At 47.2% G+C, this 24666-nt stretch overlaps 1 protein-coding gene across 2 annotated transcripts in view; it reads right to left on the bottom strand.

Annotated features, from left to right (window-relative positions):
- Bcar3 (BCAR3 adaptor protein, NSP family member) overlaps positions 1–24666 on the bottom strand; it is a 103764-nt gene that overhangs the window by 68211 nt on the left and 10887 nt on the right. For both annotated transcript variants that reach the window (XM_050156381.1, XM_050156458.1), the window contains exon 3: positions 2080–2119. In XM_050156381.1, the coding sequence (XP_050012338.1) occupies positions 2080–2119 (40 nt within the window). The remainder of the gene's footprint in view (positions 1–2079; positions 2120–24666) is intronic.

Below are 24666 nucleotides of genomic sequence, written 5' to 3'. Positions count from 1 at the left end.
GGAGGGGGGGGGGGGGGGGGGAGGAGGAGGAGGAGGAGGAGGAGGAGGAGGAAGAAGAAGAAGAAGAAGAAGAAGAAGAAGAAGAACAACAACAACAACAACAACAACAACAACCAGGAGGAGGAGGAGGAGGAGGAGGGGGAGGAGGAGAGAGAGAGAGAGAGAGAGAGAGAGAGAGAGAGAGAGAGAGAGAGAGATGCAGCCATAGCAAATCAGAGAAAGGGAGAAAACGCAGACTCCCAAGGGCAGCTCTAGCAGCTTTGCCAGTGCCAGGAGAAGGCTGGGAAAGCCAGGGTAAATGGAAGATGCCGACATTCACTACACCTTTTCTTGGTCTACTTTTCTTGGTTCAGACAGACATTCAGGAACGAGTTGCAGTAACTCAGATAACACAACAGTCGTCCCCTTATCCTCAGGTATATAATCCAAGGCCCTCGGTGGGACTGAATGAAATCACAGATGATATCACAGTCTATAGATACCGTCCTATGTTTTAGCCTCTGTGGCCTGCAGGGTTGCCACATGGAAACAGTCCACACTTTCACGTTTAACGCCCCAGCGCGGTGGTCACATCGCTCACCGTGCTTCAGAACCTGTCAGTAAAATGAGGGTTCCTTGAACACAAGCCCCGCAATGCTAGGCCGGCCAGTCTGCTACTGTGTGAGGGACACGTGGCAGTGTACAGTATGGACACACAAAAAGAATGAGCAGGACACAGCAAGATCAAGATGGTACTCAGACATTTACAACGTATAAAATGCTTGCTTCTGGAATTTTCGATTTAGCAGTTTTGAATCCTAGCTGGTCGTAGGTAGGGGAAACCACAAAGCAGCGAGAGCTTCTGCACTAAAATGAACAATCCTAAAACGGCCGGTCTGTAGCAGAGTCGTCACGGGATTCTTGGAAAAGAGGTTTAGAGGTTTGTAAAAGGGGGGAAGCGAGTTCCTGGAGCAAGGATCAGGGATACCCTTGGTGAGCACAGAGGGTTGGAGCCTCTGGTGGGGGACAGTCAACCTCTGGACCGTGGAACGGGGTGACTTTAAAGTGGGAACCGCATCACCCTGGCGCACACTGTCTTCTGCTACAGCCAAGTCAAACACTCTCTGTGGATACCACCGCTGTGGCGCACGACCTCGTGCGAACAGATGTGCTGTGCACAGGAGGGGCTCAGACACGCGGTTCACAAACCCTGCTGGCTGTGGCTCACACACTGGCCACAGTCCCAGTCCTTCACACAGAACTAAGGAAAGGGAAGAAGCCGATAGTGGTGGGACACACCTTTAATCCCCAGCACCCAGAGGCAGAAGGAAGAGGATCTCTGTGAGTAGGAGGCCAGCCTGGTCTACAGAGCCAGTTCCAGGAGGCCAAGTCTACACAGAGAAGAAATCTGCCCCCACACCCCAAAAGAGAAAAATTGAAAAGGGAAGAAATAATCCCCACCTCTATCACCACACACGCCATTACAACTGCTTAGTGACTGAGGAAAGGTGGGGGCCTTGTTGTAAAGGAAAAGACAGCTCTTAGGATTCCAGGGCCTTCATCCTCCCTACTCAAGATAAAGCTTTGACCACAATGCCTCTTCTACGCCCTGCCCAAATCCCCCATATCTGAAAACTAAGAGATCAAAGAAAGAATTCACTCAACAACAGAACAGGATGACCTCACTTGGTGGCAAAATGTGATTTGGACCCATAAAACCCTCTGTTAGCTGTTTATTCAGTGTGAATATTATATGTCAGGGACACAATAATGAGTTTGATTATAGGGTTGCCAACGCCAGACCGCTTTGGTGGTATTATTGAGTGCAAGCCAGAACTTACAAAACAAAAACAAACCCATGACTCCAAATCTTAAAACACATCGGAGGTACGTGGGGGAAAGATCATAGGCTTTAACAGGTGACAGAGACCCTTACCAAGATTACCAAAGGCCCATGAGAGCCAGATCTCCTCTGGCTGTTTCAGGTGATATGGTCAGCTTTCTATGTAAGTTAGACCCCAGGCAGCATTTGGCAGCACTGTTAGAACGGGGAATCTGTTACCCAGAGCTGTAACTACAAGTTACACCCGGCTTTCCTACCTTCACATATTCCAGAGTCGGGTCCAGAAGATGTGGATCCCTGAAAAGAGAACAGAGGGACCGATACAAGACAGTTAGAACAAGTTAGGACAACGCACACTAATTCTTACAGAAATGTATCCATTTTAATTTAATATATAACATTATTTCCCTCTCATCATTTACGTTAGTGAGCTGCCTCCAATTCCTAGGTGATATGCCCAACACACAAGGGTAAAACCAGTCTTTTCATGTGTGAGAAAGAGAGAGAGCAATCAGGAGCTCAGTCCAGATGTGTCATTTTTTGCAGCCAAATTGTCTCAGGAAGTGATAGCATTTTATATGTGATGATTCTAAGCACACACAAGCCTTGAAAACTAGCCTCAAGTTTGAAAGCGGAGCACCAAAGGAGCAAAGGTGATGGGGGCGGCATCGGATGCTCAAACATGCCGCCCTTTCTAGCACTGACGTCATCTAGGTTAATGTCCAGACAACCACAGCAGGCTGCTGTGCCCATTGGACAGTAAGGAAATGAAGGTCCTGGCAGGCGGGCAGCTGGCCAGCCCTTGGGTCCTTGCGCACAGCCCTGCTCCTCAAGAACATCTCTTATCAGTAACACTCCCCACCCACTGTGTAAACCTGAGTGACTCAGATGAATATCTTCTAGTACGTCACTCCATCTAATGTACACTCTGCGTCAGCTAAAATCCTCCATCAGGGCTGACCAGATGCTCAGCAGTAGACAGCAGGGTGGTCCTGGGGAGGGTGGCTCACTGCAGATGTGGAGAGACGGGGGAAGAGTGGGGAGACACCAGATCTAGCGCTTGCTGAGCTCGCGTGGAAAGGACAACGACTTCACAGACGAAAACCTCAAAAGGGCGACACAGATTTGAGATCACTGACGAAGAGCGCGGCCGGCCGGTCTCTGAAGAGCAGGCAGGCTTCTTAGCATAGAGACAGAAAGGCCACCGTAGAAACCCACTGACAGCTGCTACCTGGGAAGGGTGAGCCCAGCGCTGAGGCCGCTGAGGCCGAGGCTGAGGGCATAAATGATTGTGGCAAGGTCACTTGGGATCAAAGTGTTCCATCCTACAGGTCAAGGACGCAATGCTCCTGTTGTGAGGTGGGATCCTACTCATAAGCACTCCTCACACCACCAACGGCTGTTCACTACTCAGAGCTGTTCAGAGTGTGCAGGCGAGGGGCAGACTGGTATTCAAGGCGCTGCTGTGCAAGCAGATAGGTTCAGACTTGAGTCTTTTGTGGGTCAAAGGATCTGAGCAGTGCCTAAGTTTGCAGTAACAGGGTATGTTCCCTTTGAAGAGGAGAATGAACCAAAACCCTTCCACACTTTCAGCAGAGGAACACAGTCTGCAGGGCGGAGGGGGCAGAGGGTGGGGGGTGTTCCCTTGCCAGGCATCTTAAGTCTTCCTGCTGTGACATCACTACCTCGCTCTGCAGGTCCCTGGGAAGTCAGTGCTAGGTTCGTCTGGAAAGTGTCATGCTCTAGAATGTGGTCATGTCATCAAGGCTTGGTTCCATGAAATATCCCACCAGTGACCAAAACGGTCCGCAGCATTTTGCTTGCACTGCCCCGTTTAAGTTCTTAAAACTTGGGGTTCGTTCACTTGATGTTTGGAGTTTACAGGCCCAGTGGCCCAACCCTGGGTCTCACTAACCATAATGCTGACTTTCATCTTCTCTGTCTTTCTGGTCCATGGACATTTTAAAATTTACTTCATACACACACACACACACACACACACACACACACACACACACACGCCCTAACGCATGGATTAGAAAACAGAAAAACAAAGACACTGGTGTATACTGTTGGAATTGATAGCTTCCAAACCTTTCAGTCTTAGTATATATTTGCCTATTAATTATTGATATTAGAAAATAAAACTGAGACACTTTGAAATATTCATCAAAGCGAGAGAGCTTATCCAGGATATCTAAGGCTATGGAGAGAGACTCAGTCTTCAACAAGGAAAAGCAGAAAGAAAAGGAAAACTCCATTACAGGACTGAGGAGATGGTGTAATGACTTGAAGGGTAAAGGTGCTTGCAGTCCAGGTCTGAAGATCTGAGCCCTGGGTCAAAGGCCGGGAATCCATAAAAAGGTGGAAGGAGAGAACCAACACCACAGAGCTGTCCTCTGACCTCTGAATGTGCACCGTGGTGTGTGCGCACACGCACACACACATCATAATAAAATAAATACAAATTTATATTGACGTAAGACATTTAAAATAGGCACGTTTATACAGTAAAGATTTAGTGAGGATGACATCATTTTAGCTTCATGGATCTTAGCATGGACTTGGTAGGACTCAGCTGAATTCGAGTCTACTGCCTTCCATGGACGGTGTCATATGTACTGTTCTAAATCAAGAGCGAAACACCGGAAGCACAGGTAAGTTAAGTGGCAAGGGGAAGGCAACTTTAAAAAGAAATTACAAATATTACAACTTACATCATTATAGTTACAGATATATGTTCTGATGCCAAAAGTCAGGAAGGTGACCCCAGGATCATAGCGAGCCTGGGCACCTTAGCGAGACCCTGTTGTTTTTAGAAAAGACAACAGAATCAAACACGCCAGCGAGTGGTAGCGATCACTCCAGCTTTCCCTCCTCCTCTTTGTTTTCAATAGTCTCACTTTGAGTCCCAGGCAGGCCTTGAGCTCACAACAGGCTAGCTGGTGGTGCAAAAATGGAACCAAAAATCAAGTGTATGACTCTTAGACTGCCTGTTCTTTATCTGTTATGTGTGATTATATGACCAATAACTGGAAAGCGCTGGCTAATTTCAGCATAACCCCCCCCCACACACACACACACACGCTACATTTGTCTGTTAACATTACCACTGACCTCACCGGGGAGGTCATTAAGTACCAGGGACTGTCAAATTCATGGTGAAAGATACAAGTTTTTAAAACTCCTAATTTTCACTTGAAGGATTAAATTTTTGGCTTTGTTTTTCCTGTCTTCCCCCACCGCAATCACTGGCAACTAACAGTATCAAATATTTCCCTTGGGCGCCATTCATTTTCAGGAAAATATCTGTCAAATACCAAGACCATAATGTCATGATTTGGGATTTCAACTTTTTTTTGTAAGTAGTGCTATGACAATAAAATGTTTTAGGCCACAAGGCTTTATTGCATCATTTTCCTTAGAATTGTGTCTAGAATCTGTGCCCTTCTTACTTCCTTGGCCGCAACATACTCTTACCCTTGAAAGCCAAGGCATTTCTCCCTCTTTCTAGAAATGTACGTGAAAACTCACTTCACTATTCCAGTCAGGTCTCAGGCTAAACCTCAAGCTCTATCGCTAGGGACTGCATAACCAGCACGGCTGGGCAATGTGCCAGGCCGCAGTCACCCCTGAGGCTCTGCTGGCTGCAGGTAGCATCTTCAGTGAGAGACAGAGTCCCTCACATGCCACCCGCTTCCTGTCTAACAGTGAGAGTGAAAAGGCTTTTTAAGAACTGAGGTCTGGAGGCTGGGACGATGGCCAAGCTTCTTTTCCAGAGGACACAGTTTTCCAGCACCCACACAGGGCAGCTCACAACCGCCTGTAATCTCGACTTCAGGGTATTTGACAGCCTTGCTGGCCCCCAAGGACACTACACATAATCTTACACACACACACACACACACACACACACACGCATGCGCACACACACATGCACGCACGCACACACACACGCACATGCACCTGCGCTAGTAAATATTTTTTAAAAGAATGAGACCTAGTAATACTATTAGTAAAGTTTTTAACCTTTTCATAAGAAGTAGTCTCATGTAATGGTAGTAGCACAGAGAGGAGGACTCCAGGGGCCCTGTCCTGAGGTGTCAGTCATTTCCTCTACCGTCACCACTCAAATGTCATCACAGAGAGAAAAGGCCAGTCGCATCCTGGTATCATCGCAAAAATGGACTGGCGGTTACAGAAGCTCTCCCTACTCAAGATCACACATCAAGAACTTTCATTCCAAAAGGCGTATGTGTTTGTGTGTGCGCGTGCATGTGCATGAATGCACACCTATGGACACAAATGTGCACACATCAGCCTAGCGCTCAAAATTCAGATTTTTCTGCTGCAACACCAGGTGTACAGATGACAAAACTGGACTGCATTTGGAATTCACAGTAAATGAAGAGTTGTTTTTTTTTTCTGCTTTTAAGGTAACTATATGAGATGATGTGCTAATTTGCCTTATTATAGCAACCTCTTAACTATCTGTATGTACCCCATAATAACATACTGCATACCTCAGATAAATACAATAACACTGACTTTTTAAAAACTACAATCAGGCTCTGGAGACCCCACTCGCACGGTGCCTGTCAGTCTCCCTCAGCTCTCACTGGGCAGTGGCGCACAGACAGATCAGCCTCCGCCCTTCAAACCCTTGCTGCTGCCAATCGAACACAGCTTCAGCAGTTGCATTCCCTTGCCACCGCCAACTCGTTCTTGCTTTCCTTTACCTTCACAGAACACTCATCACCTACGACACACATCACACTCATCTGCAACACGCAATGGAGCCTGTCGGCGTCTTTACAACCCACTAAAGGCAAACACCATGGAGCATCGCGATGGTGAAGACCCAAGCCATCAGCCAGTCATGGAGGGAGCCAAGTACAGCTTCACGGGCTTAGCAGAGCAATGCAAGCAGGGAGCTCCGAGGTGAGAGGTCTTCTGGGCATCCCATGCTGCACTAACAGGCTGGCACTTCAACTAGGCATTCGAAGCACCTTGAACATCTTTAAAAAATACAGCCGTTGCTTGGCGTTGTTCTTAGGAGACAAACTTCATTTATTCAAGATTTTATTTTATGTGTATGAATGTTTGCCTGCATGTATATAGGTGCACCATAAAGGTCAGAAGAGGGTGCTGGATGCACTGGAACTGGAGTTGCAAGTGGTTGTCAGCTACCTTGTGGATGCTGAGAACTGAACCCGGGTCCTCTGAAAGAGGAGCAAGTGCTCTTTACGAGAGCCATCTCTTCAGCCCCCTAAAATTCATCTATTTGGCGTAAATTATTTCTCTTTTTTCCTTTCTTTTTCCTCTCTTTCCTTTCTTTATGCCATTTCTGTTTTTAGGGTGCTGGGGACTGGACTCAGGATCTTGGGTTTACTAGGCAAGAGCTCACACCATTGCAATATGACGTGGCCCACATCTCAGTCCAGTGACTTCCTTTGAGAGCCTCGCTGTCCGTGTGGTTGTCACTAGTCCCAGTGACCATTTAAAGTTAAGTAAAATGTCCAAGTGCTCAATGGCCACGTGCGGTCAGTAGCTCTAGTCCTACGCATCCCAATCACGGACAAGCTCTGCCACCACAGAGTCCCAAGTTCTACCCCAGTGAGGGATGCTCTACAAGACGCTTCCAAACAGAAGGACATCCATCTTCCAAAGAGACGCCCCTTTGTTATCCTTGGCCGTGGTTTACTGACTAAATGGGCAAAGGAAATTTCAGGTTCAGTTACAGGTGAGGTCTCCCCAGACACTGGCTTCACAGGCCAGCGGTGCAATAAGTGTATTCGTTTTGGGAAGTCATTTTTTAAATTATCCGTAGACTATTTTAGACGTGAAAACTAGCACAAGTCACCCAAACATTCTATAGCAGGGCGCGAACAATTCTGACTCGGTGGAAACCATGCAGAAGCCATGCAGAGCCGTTCGCTGTGAATGCCAGCAATGAAGTTAAGGCTTTGAGATCCAGGGTCCAGTGTGATTTACTGAGAGTTAAAAGGGGGACAAGGTGCTCCAGTATAACTCTGAATGTGTTGCCAAAAGCTGCTCGTGACAAACGGAGGATGCGCACTAAAGAGTAAAGAGGGACGCTCTTCCGTGAGCCCCCATGTAGAGACTCCCAAGGCTACTCTTTAACAACTACAGCTTCAAGTGGGGGAGACGAAGAAAAGGAAAATACAAGTATTTTCTCATGAGTTCGCTAGATATGCTAGAGGTGTGATTTCCTCTCATGTCTGACATAACCAGTGAGCGCTTGTTTCGATTTCCTTCCCACCAGCAACTGTAACTCCTATTCCTAATAGTCTCCAGTGTCTCAGCAGCAGAGCTAATGACCAACTATTTGGAAACTCTAAATTACTTAAGGAACCCATCTTCATCTCCTTCCTGGGAAGGGCAGGCGTTATTCTGGCCAAGGCTGATCCTCCCAGACATGGTTTGTCTGAGAACCTTCCTTCTGAGTCCTTCCTCCAGGAAGTTGGCCCTATCCCAGCCTGACCTCAGGTCACTCCAGTCCACACCACTGCTGCATGCTGTTCTAGGTGACCAGTCAACCTTCCCCCTGCCCCATTAAAGAGGCCTGGCTTAGGAAAAGCATAGAGCACCCAGCATCTGGGTGATCCCATTTCTCGGGGGACACTGGCACTGGCTCCAGAGCCACAGAGGCACAGCACCTGGTTAGAGGAAGTACAGGTTAAGCACCCCCTTTTCCCAAAGAGGTTTAAGTTTGGAACTCAGTGAGTACCCACACACATTGCAGGAGACAGGAGAAAAGAATGTTCCAAGAGGAGGGGAAAGAATGGAAGGAAATTTATACCCAGATAGGGTGGGAAGGGCAGATCCTAGAGTACAGAAAGTTCCATCTAAAATCAGAGCTCCAATCACAGCGCACGACTGTATCTCCCTTTCTGATGCGCTCACCAGTTGAGCTGGTCTGAGGAACGCAGGAGCTAAATTATATCTGGACTTCAGTTAGGGCGCTGAGAGTACATGATATTGCTAGGACAAGACGACTTACAGGAAGTCAGCAAGTAGTTTAGTTTCAAACTGAACCAACATCGTCCCAGCAAAACCAAAGCAACCCCTGATTACCTAGAAAGGCCCTGATGCATCACCCCAGCCTGGCCGCCACATTAGTCACACTGTTATGGTGGTTTGATGGCACCGTGATCAATGGATGCATGAAGGGGACACAGGAGGGCTAGCTCCTGGGACAGGCACCTGTGCTAAGGGGTTCTGGGCACGAACTCTGAATTGTGAGGACCTGGGACCAATTTGCAACATGAACAAAATCTTTCCGAGTCTTGCCTTTGTCACCTATAATGTGGGAATAACAATAGCTCCTAGATCATAGGAGATGTGAACGCCAAATAATGATAAAATTAATTTGTCAAAATATTTTTAAAACAGTGCCTGACACACAAAAGTCACATATAGCATAAGTCTGAGCAATGCATCAGATAACATTAATCAGGTCCCCGGTCTTCTCCCCAAATAGTTTAAGTGAAGGATAAAGTGTAACCAAATACAATGAATGGATAAAATTTGAACCTGTAACTTTAAAAACCATGCTTGCATCAAGAGATGGTGGGGAAGATGGAAACTTTATGATCACCAGATTTAGATGACCATATTCAGATCATAAAATAGAGAGATGAGATTATCGAGGATCCAGAGGGATCCTAGGCTACGTTGATAGATTCAACCGCAGATGAAAGGGAGGTAGAAGCCGCTTTGTCAGACATGTCTGGCATACTCACTAATACGCTAGAAGTGATAAAACAGTAATAAATGAAATGCTGGCTTATGAAGGCCAGCCAGCAAAACCAGGAGTGAGCAGAAGGGGAGGAAGTATTGACACAGAGGTATTTATTTAGCCTATCAAGAAGAGGCTTGAAGAGAGAGTTGGCAAGATTGTCACCTCACAGCACAATGTCTCTGTGCAAGAAAGAGCAAATATTCTGTTAAAATAAGGGGTAGGGAGCTCGGTGGTTGTGTTATTCATCTTTAATCCCAGCACTCGGGAGGCAGAGGCAGGAGGATCTCTGTGAGTTTGAGGCCAGCCTGGTCTACAAGAGCTAGTTCCAGGACAGGCTCCAAAGCCACAGAGAAACCCTGTCTCGAAAAACAAAAGAACAACAACATCAAAAAACAACAACAACAACAAAACAACAAAAGCAACAACAACAACCAAAAAATCAGGGGGAGGGGTGGACCCATAGGGAAGATGTCAGCCTCTTCCTAACCATCAAGACCATCCCAGGACACAGGAGGGAAAGGTGGTGGTCATTTGTCAGTCAAGGGCCGGGCAGGTCCCTACCAGGTGGAAAAGCCAGGCGTGAGAGTGGAGCTCTTTCTATAAAGTAACCAACACTTAGCTTGTGCTGCCCTGTTTCAAGGGAGTCAGGCATGATAATTCACACCCGAATTTCAGCACTCTGGGAGGCAGAGGCAGGCAAGATCTCTTAAGAACTTGAGGTCAGCCTCGTCTACATAGGGAGTTCTGGGGCTAGCTAAGGCAACAGTGAAACCCTGCTTTAAAAAAAGAAAGACACCATAATATTTAATCAAACTCCTATAAAGCAAGCGGTGTTTTCTGCAATGCCCAGATTAATAGAGAGATAGGAGGAGGAGTCGTGTTTGACCCTCTAACCGATCAGAGCACCTGGCATCTAGCGAGTGACAGTGTACAACCCCCACTCTCAAGAGTAGCGGCTGAGTCAGTTGTGCAGATGCCCGGACGACAGAGGCCAAAAGACGAGCACGTCAGAACTGTCTGCCTCTCCCGCTTTCCTGGTTCTCCTACTGCAGGTGAAGTCGAGAGAAGACACTCGGCGTTCAGGACATCAGCACAAGTCTCCCGAGCGCTTGTCAACACGGCTCTGAGGTGGCTTGTGGAAGACGTCAGCACAGGGCGTGTCAGCTCACGCTTCTCTGCGTGGACGGACCGGAAGGCGCTGTGCGCAGGATGGAAATGAAATCCTGGCACGCTGCTTGGAGGACCTTCCAAGGGGGGTTGGCACGCCCTCTGGTTATTCTGTTTTCCTCATCGGAAAGGCCTTGAGAGCAGAGAGAGACTACAGCCCAGGTCCCCCTGGGTCACATCCTCGAATAAACCCAGAGATGCCTGCATTCCATACGGGGACAGGAGCGCAGCAGCTCATACAGTCAATCCAGCATCAAGACTCTGAACTAGTCTCCTAGCTAGGCAGAGATGGGTCGGGGGGAGAGGAAGGATAGAGACAGAAACCCAGGCTGGTTGGGCCTGGGACAGGGGCAGTACGTACGAGACCCTGGGTTCAATCCCCTGTCCAAATACTTTAAAAACCAGCACTTCAAAGGAAATTAAAACAATCTTTTATGAGACACCTATTTAGACACAGAAGACTGTGTCTACTCCTTCTCAGGCAAGTACTAGAACTCAGCTCACCAGAAAGGAGAGAGCGTTCTCCTACGCAAATACCCTTCCCAATGGACCAGATACCATAGCAGTTGGCCCGAGAGCCCTGCCTCTAAGTTGAAATAGAATATCCAATTATTCACATAAGACTGCAGCCAGGAGTCTCGAATCACAGATTTATATTCTCCAAGAGAGATCACTAGAAAACAAACAGAGGGTCTTGGCAATCTAAGCGAAGGGGGCAGGGGTAAAAATAATATTTTTGGCTCATGCTAATTATGACTCCCCAGGCTATGATCCGTGATGTGGCATCTCTGGTTACAAATGGGAGTTCTGGCTGGCACCACAGCCCCTCCTGGTGGGTGGGCAGGCTGGTGTCCCAAGGTCAACAGAGGTGACCGCAGGGTGAAACCAGACTCTTGTTATTTTAAAGTGTATCAAATGGTAGCTAACATCACTCTCCGCTTAAGTTAAGTCACTTAGAAAGCGTCCACTTTTTCCAGTTTCAACTTCAGGAATGTCAAAGTCACGGAAATGATATACTCACGATTTACTCTCTCATTAGTAACCAGATTGATTCTTTCCTTCCTCTCAAAAGGACACTTGATCTGAGTGGTGGTGGTTTGGAGTCACACCTCTTAAGCAGTATTTCACTGAGAGAGGCCTCCCTGCTTTTCTCGGGTGGTTAGAATCCAAACTGAGAAGCTCTCTGTCCTAAATCACAGAGTGTCTCTTTTCCTCTCCCTTCCTCCCTTCTTTCTTCCCTCCCTCCTTCCCTCCCTCCCTCCCTCCCTCCCTCCCTCCTTTCATTTAAGCTAGGGTCTCACTATACGATCTCAGCTGGCTTGGAACTTGCTATGTAGACCAGGCCAGCCTTGAACTCACAGAGGTCTGCCTGTCTACAAAATGTGTCAAGGATTGCTTTTGTCGTGGTTGTTAATAATGCACAATTAGTGGCTCCCAGTGTCACCAGACATTGTTTGAGATGTGACAGCAACAACAAAACGAGTCACCTCTATCGGGATCGTGATTTTAAATCAGAGAAGTACGTGAGAAATCAGACCAAACTATTCCACACTGAGATAACGCCACATGTCCCCAAACTCTGCAGAGCCAGCACCCCCATTCTGCAGTGTCATTGTGTGCTCATCCATACCCGTGTGTACCCATTTGTGTGCACTCCTCCCCCTCTGTCATTGAGCCTGGGGAGAGGAGGCTGGAGCGAGGGATGGGGCCAGGTTGATGAACAGATAGTAAACGACACATTGAGAGGAGCAGGATGGCCCAGTGAGGTAACTGCAGATAACAGCAGCCTGTTTGTGCTTCAGAAAGCTGGAAGGATTAAAACTTCACTGCAAGGCAATGATGAATGTAAAGTTAGCAACATTTAACATGGCGCGCGCGCACCTGTGTGTGTGGGTGGATGGGTGGGTGGTGTGTGCACGCGCGAGCCCATGACCTGCATGTGTGCGTGCTTGTGGAAGCTGTTGGTGTCTTTCTCCACTGTGCTATGCTGTATTCTCCTAGCACGATCTCTCACTGAACTTGAAACTCTGTTTGCACTTGGCAGGCTGGCCCCTGGACGCCCATAATCCACCTGCCTCTGCCCTCCCAAGGCTGCAGTCCAGGAACACATGGCCATGCCTGGCTTTTCTTACCCGGGTGCCAGGATTCGTGTTAGGTCTGAGGGTTGCACAGCAAGGATCTTACATACTGAGCCATCCCCCCCAGCCTTAGTGTTTAATCAGATTCAGCTATTCCACACTGTGTACAGGCATCAAAACATCACATTATCCAGTCAATAGGGAACAATTTTTAAGTTTTTTAATGTGTGCACTCAAACAAATATAATATTAAAATGGTGAATATGCTAGGTTTTGCATATTTTGTGTATATTTTCACATAGTTTTTTATAGATAAGAACTCCTAAATATGGGACAATATAAGAGAAAAGTCGAAAGGAAAGTGACCCGTGTTGGTATTTGACGGCTCAAGACGAGTGAGTGCAGGCATTGTTTGCTGTTGCTCTGCGGTGTAATCCAAAGGGGTCTGAAAGTACCCTCTAAATGAACAGGAGTGGGATTTAGTTTTGTTTGTTTATTTTGTTTTGATGCGGGGTCTCACTATGTAGCTCTGGCTGCTCTAGAACTCCCAGAGATCCACCTGCCTCTTCCTCCCAAGAGCTGGGATTAAAGGCTGATGTTATCTTGCCCAGCCTTAGACAAATTTCTTTCAAAAATTCAGAAGCAGTAGCAAAAATCCACCTGTTTTTAGTTCACAACTATTATAGAACTGTAGAATAAGTGGCAGGTATAAACCCATTATATTATAAAACACAAGGCTGGGACAAAGCTGAACTCTCAATTACAAGGCAGATTTCAGAATACAGGAGACGGTGCAAGAAGGACCCAGTTACCGTGATGTTTGGAGGGAAGTTTGGGCCCTCAAGTACTCATTTTTGGAAAGAAAGACTGGGAATCCATTAGGGGTTTGGTTTTCATTAACACAGAATAACAGAATAAACACAAAATAGAGATAAAGATTGGGCAGAAATTAAATGGTAACGAGCGATCGCATGAGGAACAACAGACAAACTCGACTCCTCACAGAGCCTGCTGGACCGAAGCCGACAGAGTGAAGGGGGCACAAGACACCGCAGGAATGAAACAGAGGATAATTATACATGTGGTTAGGAAAACCAAACAGATGTGTAGGGGAAAACAAAAACAAAACAAAAAAAAAAGAGTACTAAAACAGACTCCAAGAAGAAAGAGAACACTCACTCCCACAGCCATCTGAAACACAGAATTAGTGGTTCACAACCTCCCAGTAAGAAAATCTCTGTACACGACGGCTTTTACTACATAGTCAGTTCTGCCAGGCTGAAATGATCCAGTCTTTGGAAAGTATAAAAACTCCCCGGGAGACTTGACAAAGAAGATGCTAAGATGTTGCTAGAAAAAGCAAAGTTAGTAAAAGGAAAGAAAAATGAAATGTATATGCTAAATTTCACAAATTGTAGGAAAAAAACAAAAAGGTCTAAACAAAATACTGACAAACCAAAGCCAAGAATGCATGAAAAATACAATCAAGTTAGATTTGCTCCAGGGATTTTGTCAATTTAATAGGAGAAGTTCTAGTCATACAACTTGCCACATCCGTGTATTGAAAGAGAAAAATAATTTGGGGCACCCAGTTGATTGGGAACATACTTTTTAAAATCATCATTTCATGGCATCTGAGATCAATGAAAGGTTTCTAACAGCGAACATCAGTCTCACTTATAAAGCATTAGAAGTATTAGTAGGATCAGTCAGTCATGGCATCAACCAATCAGAAACAAGGGAAAGACACCCCAGTTACTGCTTCTGTCTACTGTGGGCTTGCAGGCCTTAGATGATATAGCTAAATAAGCAAAAAATAAAATAAAATAAAGGTACAAAAGCTGGCAAAGGGAGACTCAAACTGTCACAATTCATAGATGATGTTAGGATACGAAGGGGAAATGTTCCCCACAGGCTCATGGTTTGCATACTGAACAGCTGTGGAACCTTTAGGTGGTGGGACCTGGCTGGCAGAAGGAGGTTCCTGGAAGTAAGCCTTTGTGGTTATACCATCCTCAGCAGTCCATGATGGGAAACCCAGAGCCTCAAGTTCTCACTGCTGCGAGAGCTGGGTCATGCTTTCTCCATCCTGGTGACAGACCCCACCCCCAGCCATGAGCCCATAACCTTTCCCCCTTTAGGTGTTTCTGTCAACCCTTTGTCAGGGTTATGAGGACAGTGCTATGTTACTGTCTGCACAGAAGCCAAAGGAAATCTACAAAGATCTTGGAAGTAGGGCAAGGATCTAGATATTAAAGTGCTATATAAAATCTAGAATTAAAGCTTCCTGAGGGCAGGAGCCAGCAGGTGTGTAAGTCTGAGGTAGAGTCCTTGCTTTGTGGATGACTTATTGTTCCCAAAATTCACTCATTCCTAGAACACCAGGTGCAACAACAAGAAGACTTGCCAAGTGTGGCCAGTAGCTGAGTCCGTGTACCTGAAGTACTGGGCGCCCCCAAAAGGAGTGACCCTGCAAACCTGGAATCTACCAATTATTTTCTTAACCAATCCCTGCACCAGGGCATGCTGCAAAAGCCAGGAAAAGGGACCCAACAACCAAGACAAAGCTTGCTTCCCACTGGTAACTTGGTGGCTTCAGCACCTTAGAATCTCTGCTATCCACCTGAAACTCTACTGACCTCTCAGGATCTTGGCTGGGAAGAGAGGAAGGGGGATACAGCGGCAGACTCTACCCTACTAATCTTCCTTCCAGCCTATTAGAATCATACATTACATGTCACAATATGTTTAATTCGAATGTTTAATTAGAGAAGGTTAATGTACAGAAAAGTTCAACATCTTCTTTTCTATTCCATTAGAAGTTATCTGTGGTTCTGGGTTTCTGTTTATGCTGCCAGCCTTAGCTCTTTCTAACTCCAATAAATCCAAATTCTCTGAATCAGCAAGCCTCGATTCTCCAGTTGGTTAACATTTGTCCCCAGAAAAAATAACGTGACCACTCTTCTATGCTCCGTCACAGCCACGACTCAAAGAACCAGTAGTGTCTCAGTTCACCTTTCTTATGAATCAGGAAGTTTTTAATCTTTTAGATTTATTTATTCCATGTGTATGAGTGTTTGCGTCATGTATGTTTGTGTGCCACATGCAAGCCTGGAGCCCACAGAGGTCAGAAACGAACATCAGATCCCCTGGTATTGGAGTCACAGACAGCTGTGAGCCCTCATGTGGACGCTGGGAATCAAACCTGTGTCCACTGGAAGAGCAACAAGTGCTCTAAACCAGTGAGCCATCTCTGCGGCCCCAAATCCTGAAGTTTTAAGGTAAGACTAACTGAATACGCACTGTGCGCCCTGTTTCTCTCCCTGGACTGTGAAAACACTGAGCACAGGCTCCATATCCTCGCCATCTTTGCAGCTCTAGGGGCAGGGCTGCTCGATAAACATTGGTTTGTGTGTATGAGTGTGTAGGTGTGTGGTCTGCACTGTGCAGAAGACCTGGACCCCAAACCTTCTCTTTCATAGCACTCAGTGGGTTCACCAAGGGGAAGATAAAGATACCAAATATCAGATGAAGAGTGTTCATGGATTGAGTCTAACCATTAAGATTGTTGGGCCACAGTTCTGGGATTGAACTGTGACAACCTCAGACAGCTCCATCAGCCGTAGAACATGCATCCCCGAGCCCAGAGAATCGCCTCACTCCCCACACCACAGACCAGAAGCTTCTGCAGGGATGTCGACAGGCTGGCCGCCCCTGCCGAACACGAAAATCTCTGGACATGCTTGAAATGCCAGGGAGGAAGTTAACCGGGACGGTAACTCAGAGGACACGGTTCGCCATGGGACAATTTCCATCTGTTGGCGTGGAAAATAAGGAGAAACAGATGTTTTGCAAAAGGCAGGTGCTGTGCATGGTATGCACCTGTAATCCCAGCACTTGGGAGGCCGAGGAAGGAGGGTCATGAGTTCAAGGCCAGCTTGAACTAGCTAGCAACTCTCTCAACAAGAGAAACAAACCCAGCACCGAGCCAGTGAGCAAAGTGATGACATCTTAGGGGAAATATTAGCTGCGCCCAGACGGACAAGGTTTCTTTTTTCTGATACTGAGATCAATTATACTGGGAAATACTAATAGTACTAGGAAATACTGTCTGATTTTGCCTTTGCTAACTTCAAAGGGTATGTAGCCGTTGGCACAAGGGCCAGAACACTTTGGACACAGGACTTAGGAAGATATCTTGGCCACATCAGCTTGTACAAACAAATGAGAAGAGAAACATTCTTCTGTATCTCGACATGTTTGCTGATGATGCCACGATGCGTATCACACACTGTGGACCGGACCAACGAGAGGACTTTCTAATAGTCTCACAGGGTTAACACGTGACTGACACCAGGATTCCTTGAAGACTAAATCAACAGGCCTTCCCGGCAGAGAGCCATGAAGCTCTGGGGAGAAGGAATCAGCCTGTGTTTCTGAGGTCAGAGTTCAAACCGTCCACCATATGTGAGCAGCACAGTCAAGTGTGACGACCTCCCTTGGTCTGAATATTGAGCTTCAATTAATGCCCCTAAAATCACAGTAATTTTCTCTGACAACCGTAGCATGGCACTGACTCATTCTGAGGCTACAGCGATCCAAACCCTAGGATATTTCTCATGGCCAGGAGTTAATCTGGATCCCATCTTTTTTACTTTGTAATTAGTGTGTTTGGACTTCCAGCATAAGTCTTTATCTCTCCCTATAACATGTGATTTAATTAAATTTGATGTGTTGTTTCAGAATCCGACATCCTTTTCTGTGGCTGTCAGGGGACAACATCCTTCTTAAGTCTCCAAGATTCACATCGGGCACCCAGGAGATTGCTATACCAATATTATTGTCTAATTGGCCTTTTTAAATGGGTAAGAAAGGTTCTGCAGGCTTCATGTGCCATCATGGAGCCTGACTCTCTCACCCTAAGGATGGTACCAATAGCTATGTTTGCATGGTGCCTTCCCAACATTGCTATACACAGTAAGCATCAGAAGCCAGGTAGGGCTTGCTTTCATTAATGCCCTGCTGGCTTTACTCAAAGGAAGTCCCCTGAGATACGAGTCCATCTCCAGCTGTCACCCCAAACATTGTCTCCACTCCATAGACCAGACACCACCATCTCCCGGAGGATAATCCCCTGACAAAAACCGAGACCTCTTCTTCCCTTCCCACTGTTCCCACCTTAGTCAGTGGCTCACCCCAGTTGCCAGAGACACACCCCACCGTTTCTAAACCTTAGCACATTTTGTAGACGAGTTTTAACTCCCTGCCTTTTGTATAAAAACAAAACAAAACTATCTGTAGATTCTTTCCGGAGGTATTTGTCAGCCTGATATTCCCCACGGTGACAGGGCTTGTCATGCCTTCAGCTCCTGTTCTCTCTGTCTCCGTGGTCTCTGGGCCTCTTCTTCTGGCCTTACCCACTCCAGGCCAACAATTCTGCCTGGACATTTCCCATCCACCCCCTTCCCAATCAGAGCAGTTATTTCCAGTGAGCCAAGCAGAAGTCCAAGAGTTTGGTTTCTCTACCGTCCCCCTCTCTGTGATCTTACTGTTCCTCCATACCTCGTGAAAGCCCTTTTGTTACCTGTGGCATTTTGCACAGTCCTGCTCGCTCTGCCCTCTGCCTCTCTCACAGACCAGTGACACCCTCCGCTAGGATCCTTAGCTGCATGACCTTTCCTGCAGTCGAGGTTCAAGGCTGGGATGCCATAGCAGCCCTGGGAACACACACGAGGCAGGCCCCAAGGGAAAGATTACCTACGTAATACCTCTACACCATGTTGGAGTGTGTTCGTGTGGTAAGGTCAGAGGTCAGGGGATTAACTGAGTGGTACAAAGGGCTATCTGAGAAGTCAGGGGCATGCAAAGATGGAGATAATCATGCTAGGAAGATCAGATGGTTCAAAAGCAGCATCTTTCTCCATGACCTATGAACTCCTGAGGACAAAGTCTGGCCTCTCTACGAATCCCCAGGACCGGTACAAAGCCTTGCACCTGATGGTGGGTCAACATACTGTGAATGAAAATGAGAAGGGGCTCTGGCTGTGCATGTGTGCGTGCGTGCATGAGTGTGTGTGTGTGTGTGTGTGTGTGTGTGTGTGTGTGTGTGTAGGGGAGCGTTATTAAACCTGTTTATGCTGGCTGGAAGTAACCTTTTATACAGACCCTTCAATGGAAGAACCACCTGGCTATTTTCCCTCTCTCTGGGTCAAAGGACTCTATTTTAGTTTCGCTAACAGTTTCCCATATGGAGTCTGAGTCCACGGGGTCACATTTGCCATCACTTTCCACTTTGAGAATCTGTGTATAGTCCTGAGAGGCTGGAGATGAGGACACACGTCCCTCCTGGGGTGAGAGTGGGGCTAGGGGGGTAAGGTGAGGCGGGGGCTACGTATTTCTAAAACTGCTTCTTTCTCTCAAAGAGCGGATTCCTCCTTGAGTCAGTCTAGCTCATCTGACAATGTAGTAATGCCTGAGTAAAAAAGAAAAAGAAAGCAAACAGCAAGAGGCATCGCATTCCAACAGCACCGTCTGTGTTTCTTGTACCCTCCACTACAGTGAGTTGACCCGGGAATCCAAGACTGATAGCAAGCAGGTACTGGTTGGTAAACCACCCGGCTGGGGTTAGCTCATGCCCGGCGGAACCCCAGTGGCAGCATTTAGCTAAAGGTCACTGCTGAAATATTAACTTGGCGGGATCCAGACTGAAGAGAGTAAGAACAAGAAAGGCCATATCAAGGCCAGCATGTCTCTTGGCAGGCACACACAGTCCTGGCATCGGGGAACCCGTCAGGCTGTGGAAGCCCAAACACAGCACCTTCGATGACAGCAGAGGCATTGTCTAGCTGGTATCTAGCTGTCCTCCCGCTGCCCCGCCCTGTCCCCTTCGCCCTGCCCCCATCCTTCCCTCCTCCCCACACCCTTCTAAAAGAGCGTATTTGCTAAGGCTTCTTCTCAGGTACCAAAGGCGGAATCAAAGTGCTAAGATTTTAGTGACCGTCGAGACGGCTCAGAAAAAGAGTTCCACCTAACCAGATATGAAGACAGAGAAGCTGCCTTCTGGGGCCGACCGCCATTCTCAGGGGGGCTGCTGGTCTAATAGTTGGGAAAGCAGCTGTCACTCTTCGTGCCAAAGCCTGGCTGCCAACGCAGGCAAGTCTGGCTGTCCAGTGGAAACGCACCAAGAATCACACAGGTGATTTCAAGTCTCCTGATAATCAAGAACAGACCAATAGGAAGAGCTCATTTTAATAATATATTTTATTTAACCCGTTTCAAAGATATTACCCTTTCAATACATAGTAACATAAAAACTACTAGTGACATTTTTTTTTTTTTTTTTTTTTTTTAGTTTTTAATCTACACGTGTTCCCTCCCCCAGAGAAGCTATCACCACCAATCTAAGTCAGGGTCCTCTGATAGTATCTTCCTGACACTTCCTTTTATATTTATCAATGCATTTGTTCCAGGGCCCCTAAACTGGGTGCCCCCTAAGGACAGGGGCCACTTCTATTTCATTCTTCACTGGCCCCTGGTACCTAACACAATGCCTCAAATAAGACCAACTTAATAAAAATGCATGGAAGACTAACATTAATTACAGAACAATTGGGCAGGGGCTGCTTCAGTCCCCAGGGGTCAGCAAGGCTCTGTTTAGTGTAGGAAGGCAATGGTGTGCTGGTATCTTACCACCCTGGACGATGGTTATCCCCACAGACGGTGCTGAGCGTGCTGGTTGAGGCACACTGCCGTGGGGGCGGACCTAGAGAAAGGAATCCTAGCCAAACTCCATCAACACGTGGGAAACTTTCTCCTGCTGTAGCTGCAGGCATAGAACGTGATCTCGGGTTACACAGAGGATTAGGAGCCTCCCTGCTCTGCCTTCCGGGAGGGAGGAAGGAAGGAAACCGACGGGCCTGGGCCCCTCCCCCATACCTGCTTTGAGCTACCCCCTAAGAATGTGGTAATCCAGAAAAGAATAAAATAGTGTGCTAATGTCCCGAAGCTACCAGGGCTGGCTGCTGGCATCAGTGTCAAGGTCCCTAGCAGCTTTGATGGTCCCAGCAACATGAATTTCTCCGGGATTCTCAAGGTCATGTATCCCAGAAGAGTCAAGCAGCTGAGGAATTGACCACTGGGGACCAGGTGAGAGCTAAGAAGTGACCTGCTGGAAGCAGACTCTCAGCAGGTGGCCCAGATTTGGCTTAGTGAAAGTTAGGGACACCTTCCTATTTGGGGGACCAGTTAAACATCACAGCACTCCTTAGTGTGGGTTATTTTCAAACCAATTTTATAATTTAGAATTTTCTGCCTAAGAGGCAGAGCTGGGATCTGAACCGAGGCCTCTAGCTCCTCTGTGTTAGGGTTATTTTGTCTGTAAGAGTCACCCCAATCTGATCTCTATTTGCAGGTGAATCTGGAACTATAGATTATACAGGCTAGACGGTTCCTCAGGTCTCCCTAGCTTGCACATAACACAATGCTTCAACAGGACAACATGAGCTTGCCTTGGGGCACCTAAGAAGAGAGACCTTGGTCGTCTGCTTCCAAGACTGCGTGATGACAAACAGAGTGGCTGTGACCTGAGGGAGAGCAGGTCAGCAAGCCCAGGTCCCTGGAAGACAATCTTTCTTTCCAATGAACAAAAGCGACTATGACTTCTCCAGAGGGCACATCCTGGCCAGACTGGGATGGCTGGCGGATTCGCTGGCATAGCTGCGGGTCTGTTTACAGTGAGCCTTAGCAGATTCTGTGGGAGGTAAACTACTAAGATTAAAGCAAGGCCCTTTCCAAATAGCATGGGGGAGTCTGCAAAGCGCCTGAGTTAGAGCAGGTCTGCCCTGGCGGGGGAGGGGATGGGACTTAAGAAGTTCAGCTAGACAAGGACTGCATTGTGTCATTCTCTGGTCATTTTCTTGGTTGTGGTTTACAATTGGTCGGGGGAAGAAAAAGAAAAAGAAAGGAGAGAGGGAGAGAGAGAGAGAGAGAGAGAGAGAGAGAGAGAGAGAGAAAGAAAGAAAGAAAGAAAGAAAGAAAGAAAGAAAGAAAAGAGAAAACCTTTCCTTTCTCCCAGAGCAGCTGGGAATGCACAGATCCCAGCCCCTCAGTTCCTTGTCAGGACAGGATTTAGGGCTACCGTGGGGCAGCTGGTAGCCCTCCAGGCAGCTCCTCTGGTCTCCTTCAAGACAGAAGCAGTGTAAGATAGGGAACAGGTTCACCTCTGACCCGGCTGCTCCTAGGCTCAGCACACCAGGGACTACCAGGGCCAGGCCATATAAAATTTCTGGGAAACCAGCAGCCCAGCCACAACAGCTGCATTGGGACATCAAGCAGGATCTTCCAAATGTCAGGAAAACTCAGCCCACTGGAGTTTTGCCTTTTCTAGAGGCAATCTTATGCTCAGAGCTATTGAAAAGCCAATGTTACCCCCCTAACCACCCAACAAGGGGGCCTTTTTATTAAATAGCATTTATTCATCTACTCAATACATTTTTAAAACTCAAAAGCCAGGTTTCCTCTGCAGACAGAAGGTCTGCAACTTGCAGGTGGCAGATGTGACAGGCATAAGCTATAGACATGTGGCTGCACGTGGCTCCTTGCCCTGCAGACCTTCTGGTTATCTTTGAGAGGAAAGGCTGATTTGCTGGCATATCTGGCTGGGGCAACATCTTGTGTCGTCAAAGAGAAAGACATTGCTGGAGATTGTTCCAGACAACGGCACTAACAGCCCAGAGTCAGGACTTTGAGATGATTCTCAAAGGAACGTCGGCATGGATGGTGGGCTTCCTCCTCCAGCTCCCCCTCTCGAAAGATCTGATGTGGTGATGCGGGGTTACTTACTGTCTGGGAAAGCTCGCCGGCTTTCACCAGGAGTAATTACACAGATTCTGCAGTCCAATGTCAGTTACAACACTTGTGCCGAGTCAGTCAGAGCACTTCCTGCGAGCTAATGAAACCCCACATTGTCCACCACATGTGCCCACAGCACAAGAGGTGGAAGGAATTAGCCCCTCACAGCTGTTCCCGGGAACGCATGCCTCCACATACCCACAGGCAGGAAAAGAGCCCAAGCACCGATCTCTCGGTTATCCTGGCAACACAGACATCCCAGCAGGAACTGGTCTGCTCTCAACTCAAGGAGGGTTCTAGATTCAAACACAAATCTAACCCTGAAGATAAACGAGTCAAAGGGACAGCAGGCATAAATGACGCTAACGTCAAGAGGAAATCCTGTCTGTCGGCCTCCTAGAGAAGCCTGGCTGTCCTTATGAAACAAAGGCTCCCCTGTGACATCAAACAGCAGGCTTAAGAACTCTCTGGCTTCTGGCTCTGGCCACTTTTCAAAACCACAAGTATATCCAAGGTTGGCCAAGACAATGGGAAAGCTAAGAGATATGGTCTCTGAAAGAGAAGACCAACTCCCTTCTCCAGGATGGCCCTCTGACTCTTGACAACTTTGGCTCTCTATTCTCCCCAGAGTCCACGTCTGGGGTGTTAGGTTACATGGGAAACTGCCGTCTTCCATTCAAGCATTCAGTTTAGGGGTGCCAACAGCTGTGACCATTGTTCTTGGAGGCCATAAAGCCAGTGTCTGGGGAATGGCCAACAAGTACCAACCCTTTCCACCAAATTCAGTTATCCACTAGGGTCTAGGCTTAGGTGCCTCAAGAGTTCCCAAGGCATTTCCCCACTGATGATGATGGTGGTGTCAAGGAGGAGAAGGAGGACGGAAAGGAGGAAGAGAGTAAAAAAGAAGAGCAAGATGAGGGGGAAGGGCAGGAGGAGTTCTGCCATGCCTTATACAGGGTTTGATGTCCCATAAGAATACGGATAGACCCTTTAAGCTGATTGGTTTGGGCTTTGGTTTTGAGACAGGTTTTTTTTTTTTTTTTTTCTATGCATCCCTGGCTGTCTTGGAACTGACTCTGTAGACCAGGCTGGCTTCAAACCCAGAGATCCACCTGCATCTCCTTCTCGAGTGCTGGGATTAAAGGTGTTTGCCACCACCACCACCACCACCACCACCACCACCCGGCCCTTTAAGATATTTTAAAGCTATAACATGTAAGAACATTAATAGTGCCCTTTTATATTATACAGCTTTCTTTGTCCACGGCTTATTTATAGAAGGGAGGATATGACATATGTGGAGACGTCAGCTTAAGAACTAAACATTTGGGTCACAGGGGAGATTGTCTGCTTTGTTCAAGGTCTCCCACAGGATGGACGTACAATTCATTTTCAGTTACAATAACGGTTACAGTTTAATGATTAATAAGCTGAGCATGTCTGCTGTACAAACAGCAAATCTGCCACAAGTAGTCCCCTTATCTCCCAACGGTGTTTGGAGGTGAGATAGTACTGGACCCTGCTGGTGCTGGGTTTCGGCCTGGACACACAGCTGTGATAAAGTATAGCTCAGGCACAGGAGGAGGATGACAGCAAAAAGGAACTATAACGTACTGGACAGCTTGGCGACTCCAACATACTTTTTTTAGTAAAAACTTTCAATTCTCAATTAAAAAAAAAACTCATTAGAGCTGCCCTTTGGCATGTCTGAATTGCCAACATCACTTATTCTTGTGATTTGGGGCCATGATGAAGCCAAGCATGGCCACCTGAATATGAACAATGCCATACCGTAAGTCAACATGGCTTCGCACTGACTGACGGGAGGCCTCCTTTATAGTGTGCGGACACCGCACCAGAGTGAGATTCTTGTCCCACGTGGAACAGGACAGAATATAGATTTCTTCATGCTCCTTAGTGTGGCCCACACTGAAATTTAGTGAATTAACTCTAGAATTTCCCATTTAATATTTTAGCTAAAGCTG

This window comes from Alexandromys fortis, unplaced genomic scaffold (genome assembly GCF_014885135.2).
Source record: "Alexandromys fortis isolate MF-2015 unplaced genomic scaffold, M_Fortis_MF-2015_v1.1 scaffold_19, whole genome shotgun sequence".
Lineage (NCBI taxonomy): Eukaryota > Metazoa > Chordata > Mammalia > Rodentia > Cricetidae > Alexandromys > Alexandromys fortis.
This window is presented reverse-complemented; position numbering and strand designations above follow the sequence as displayed.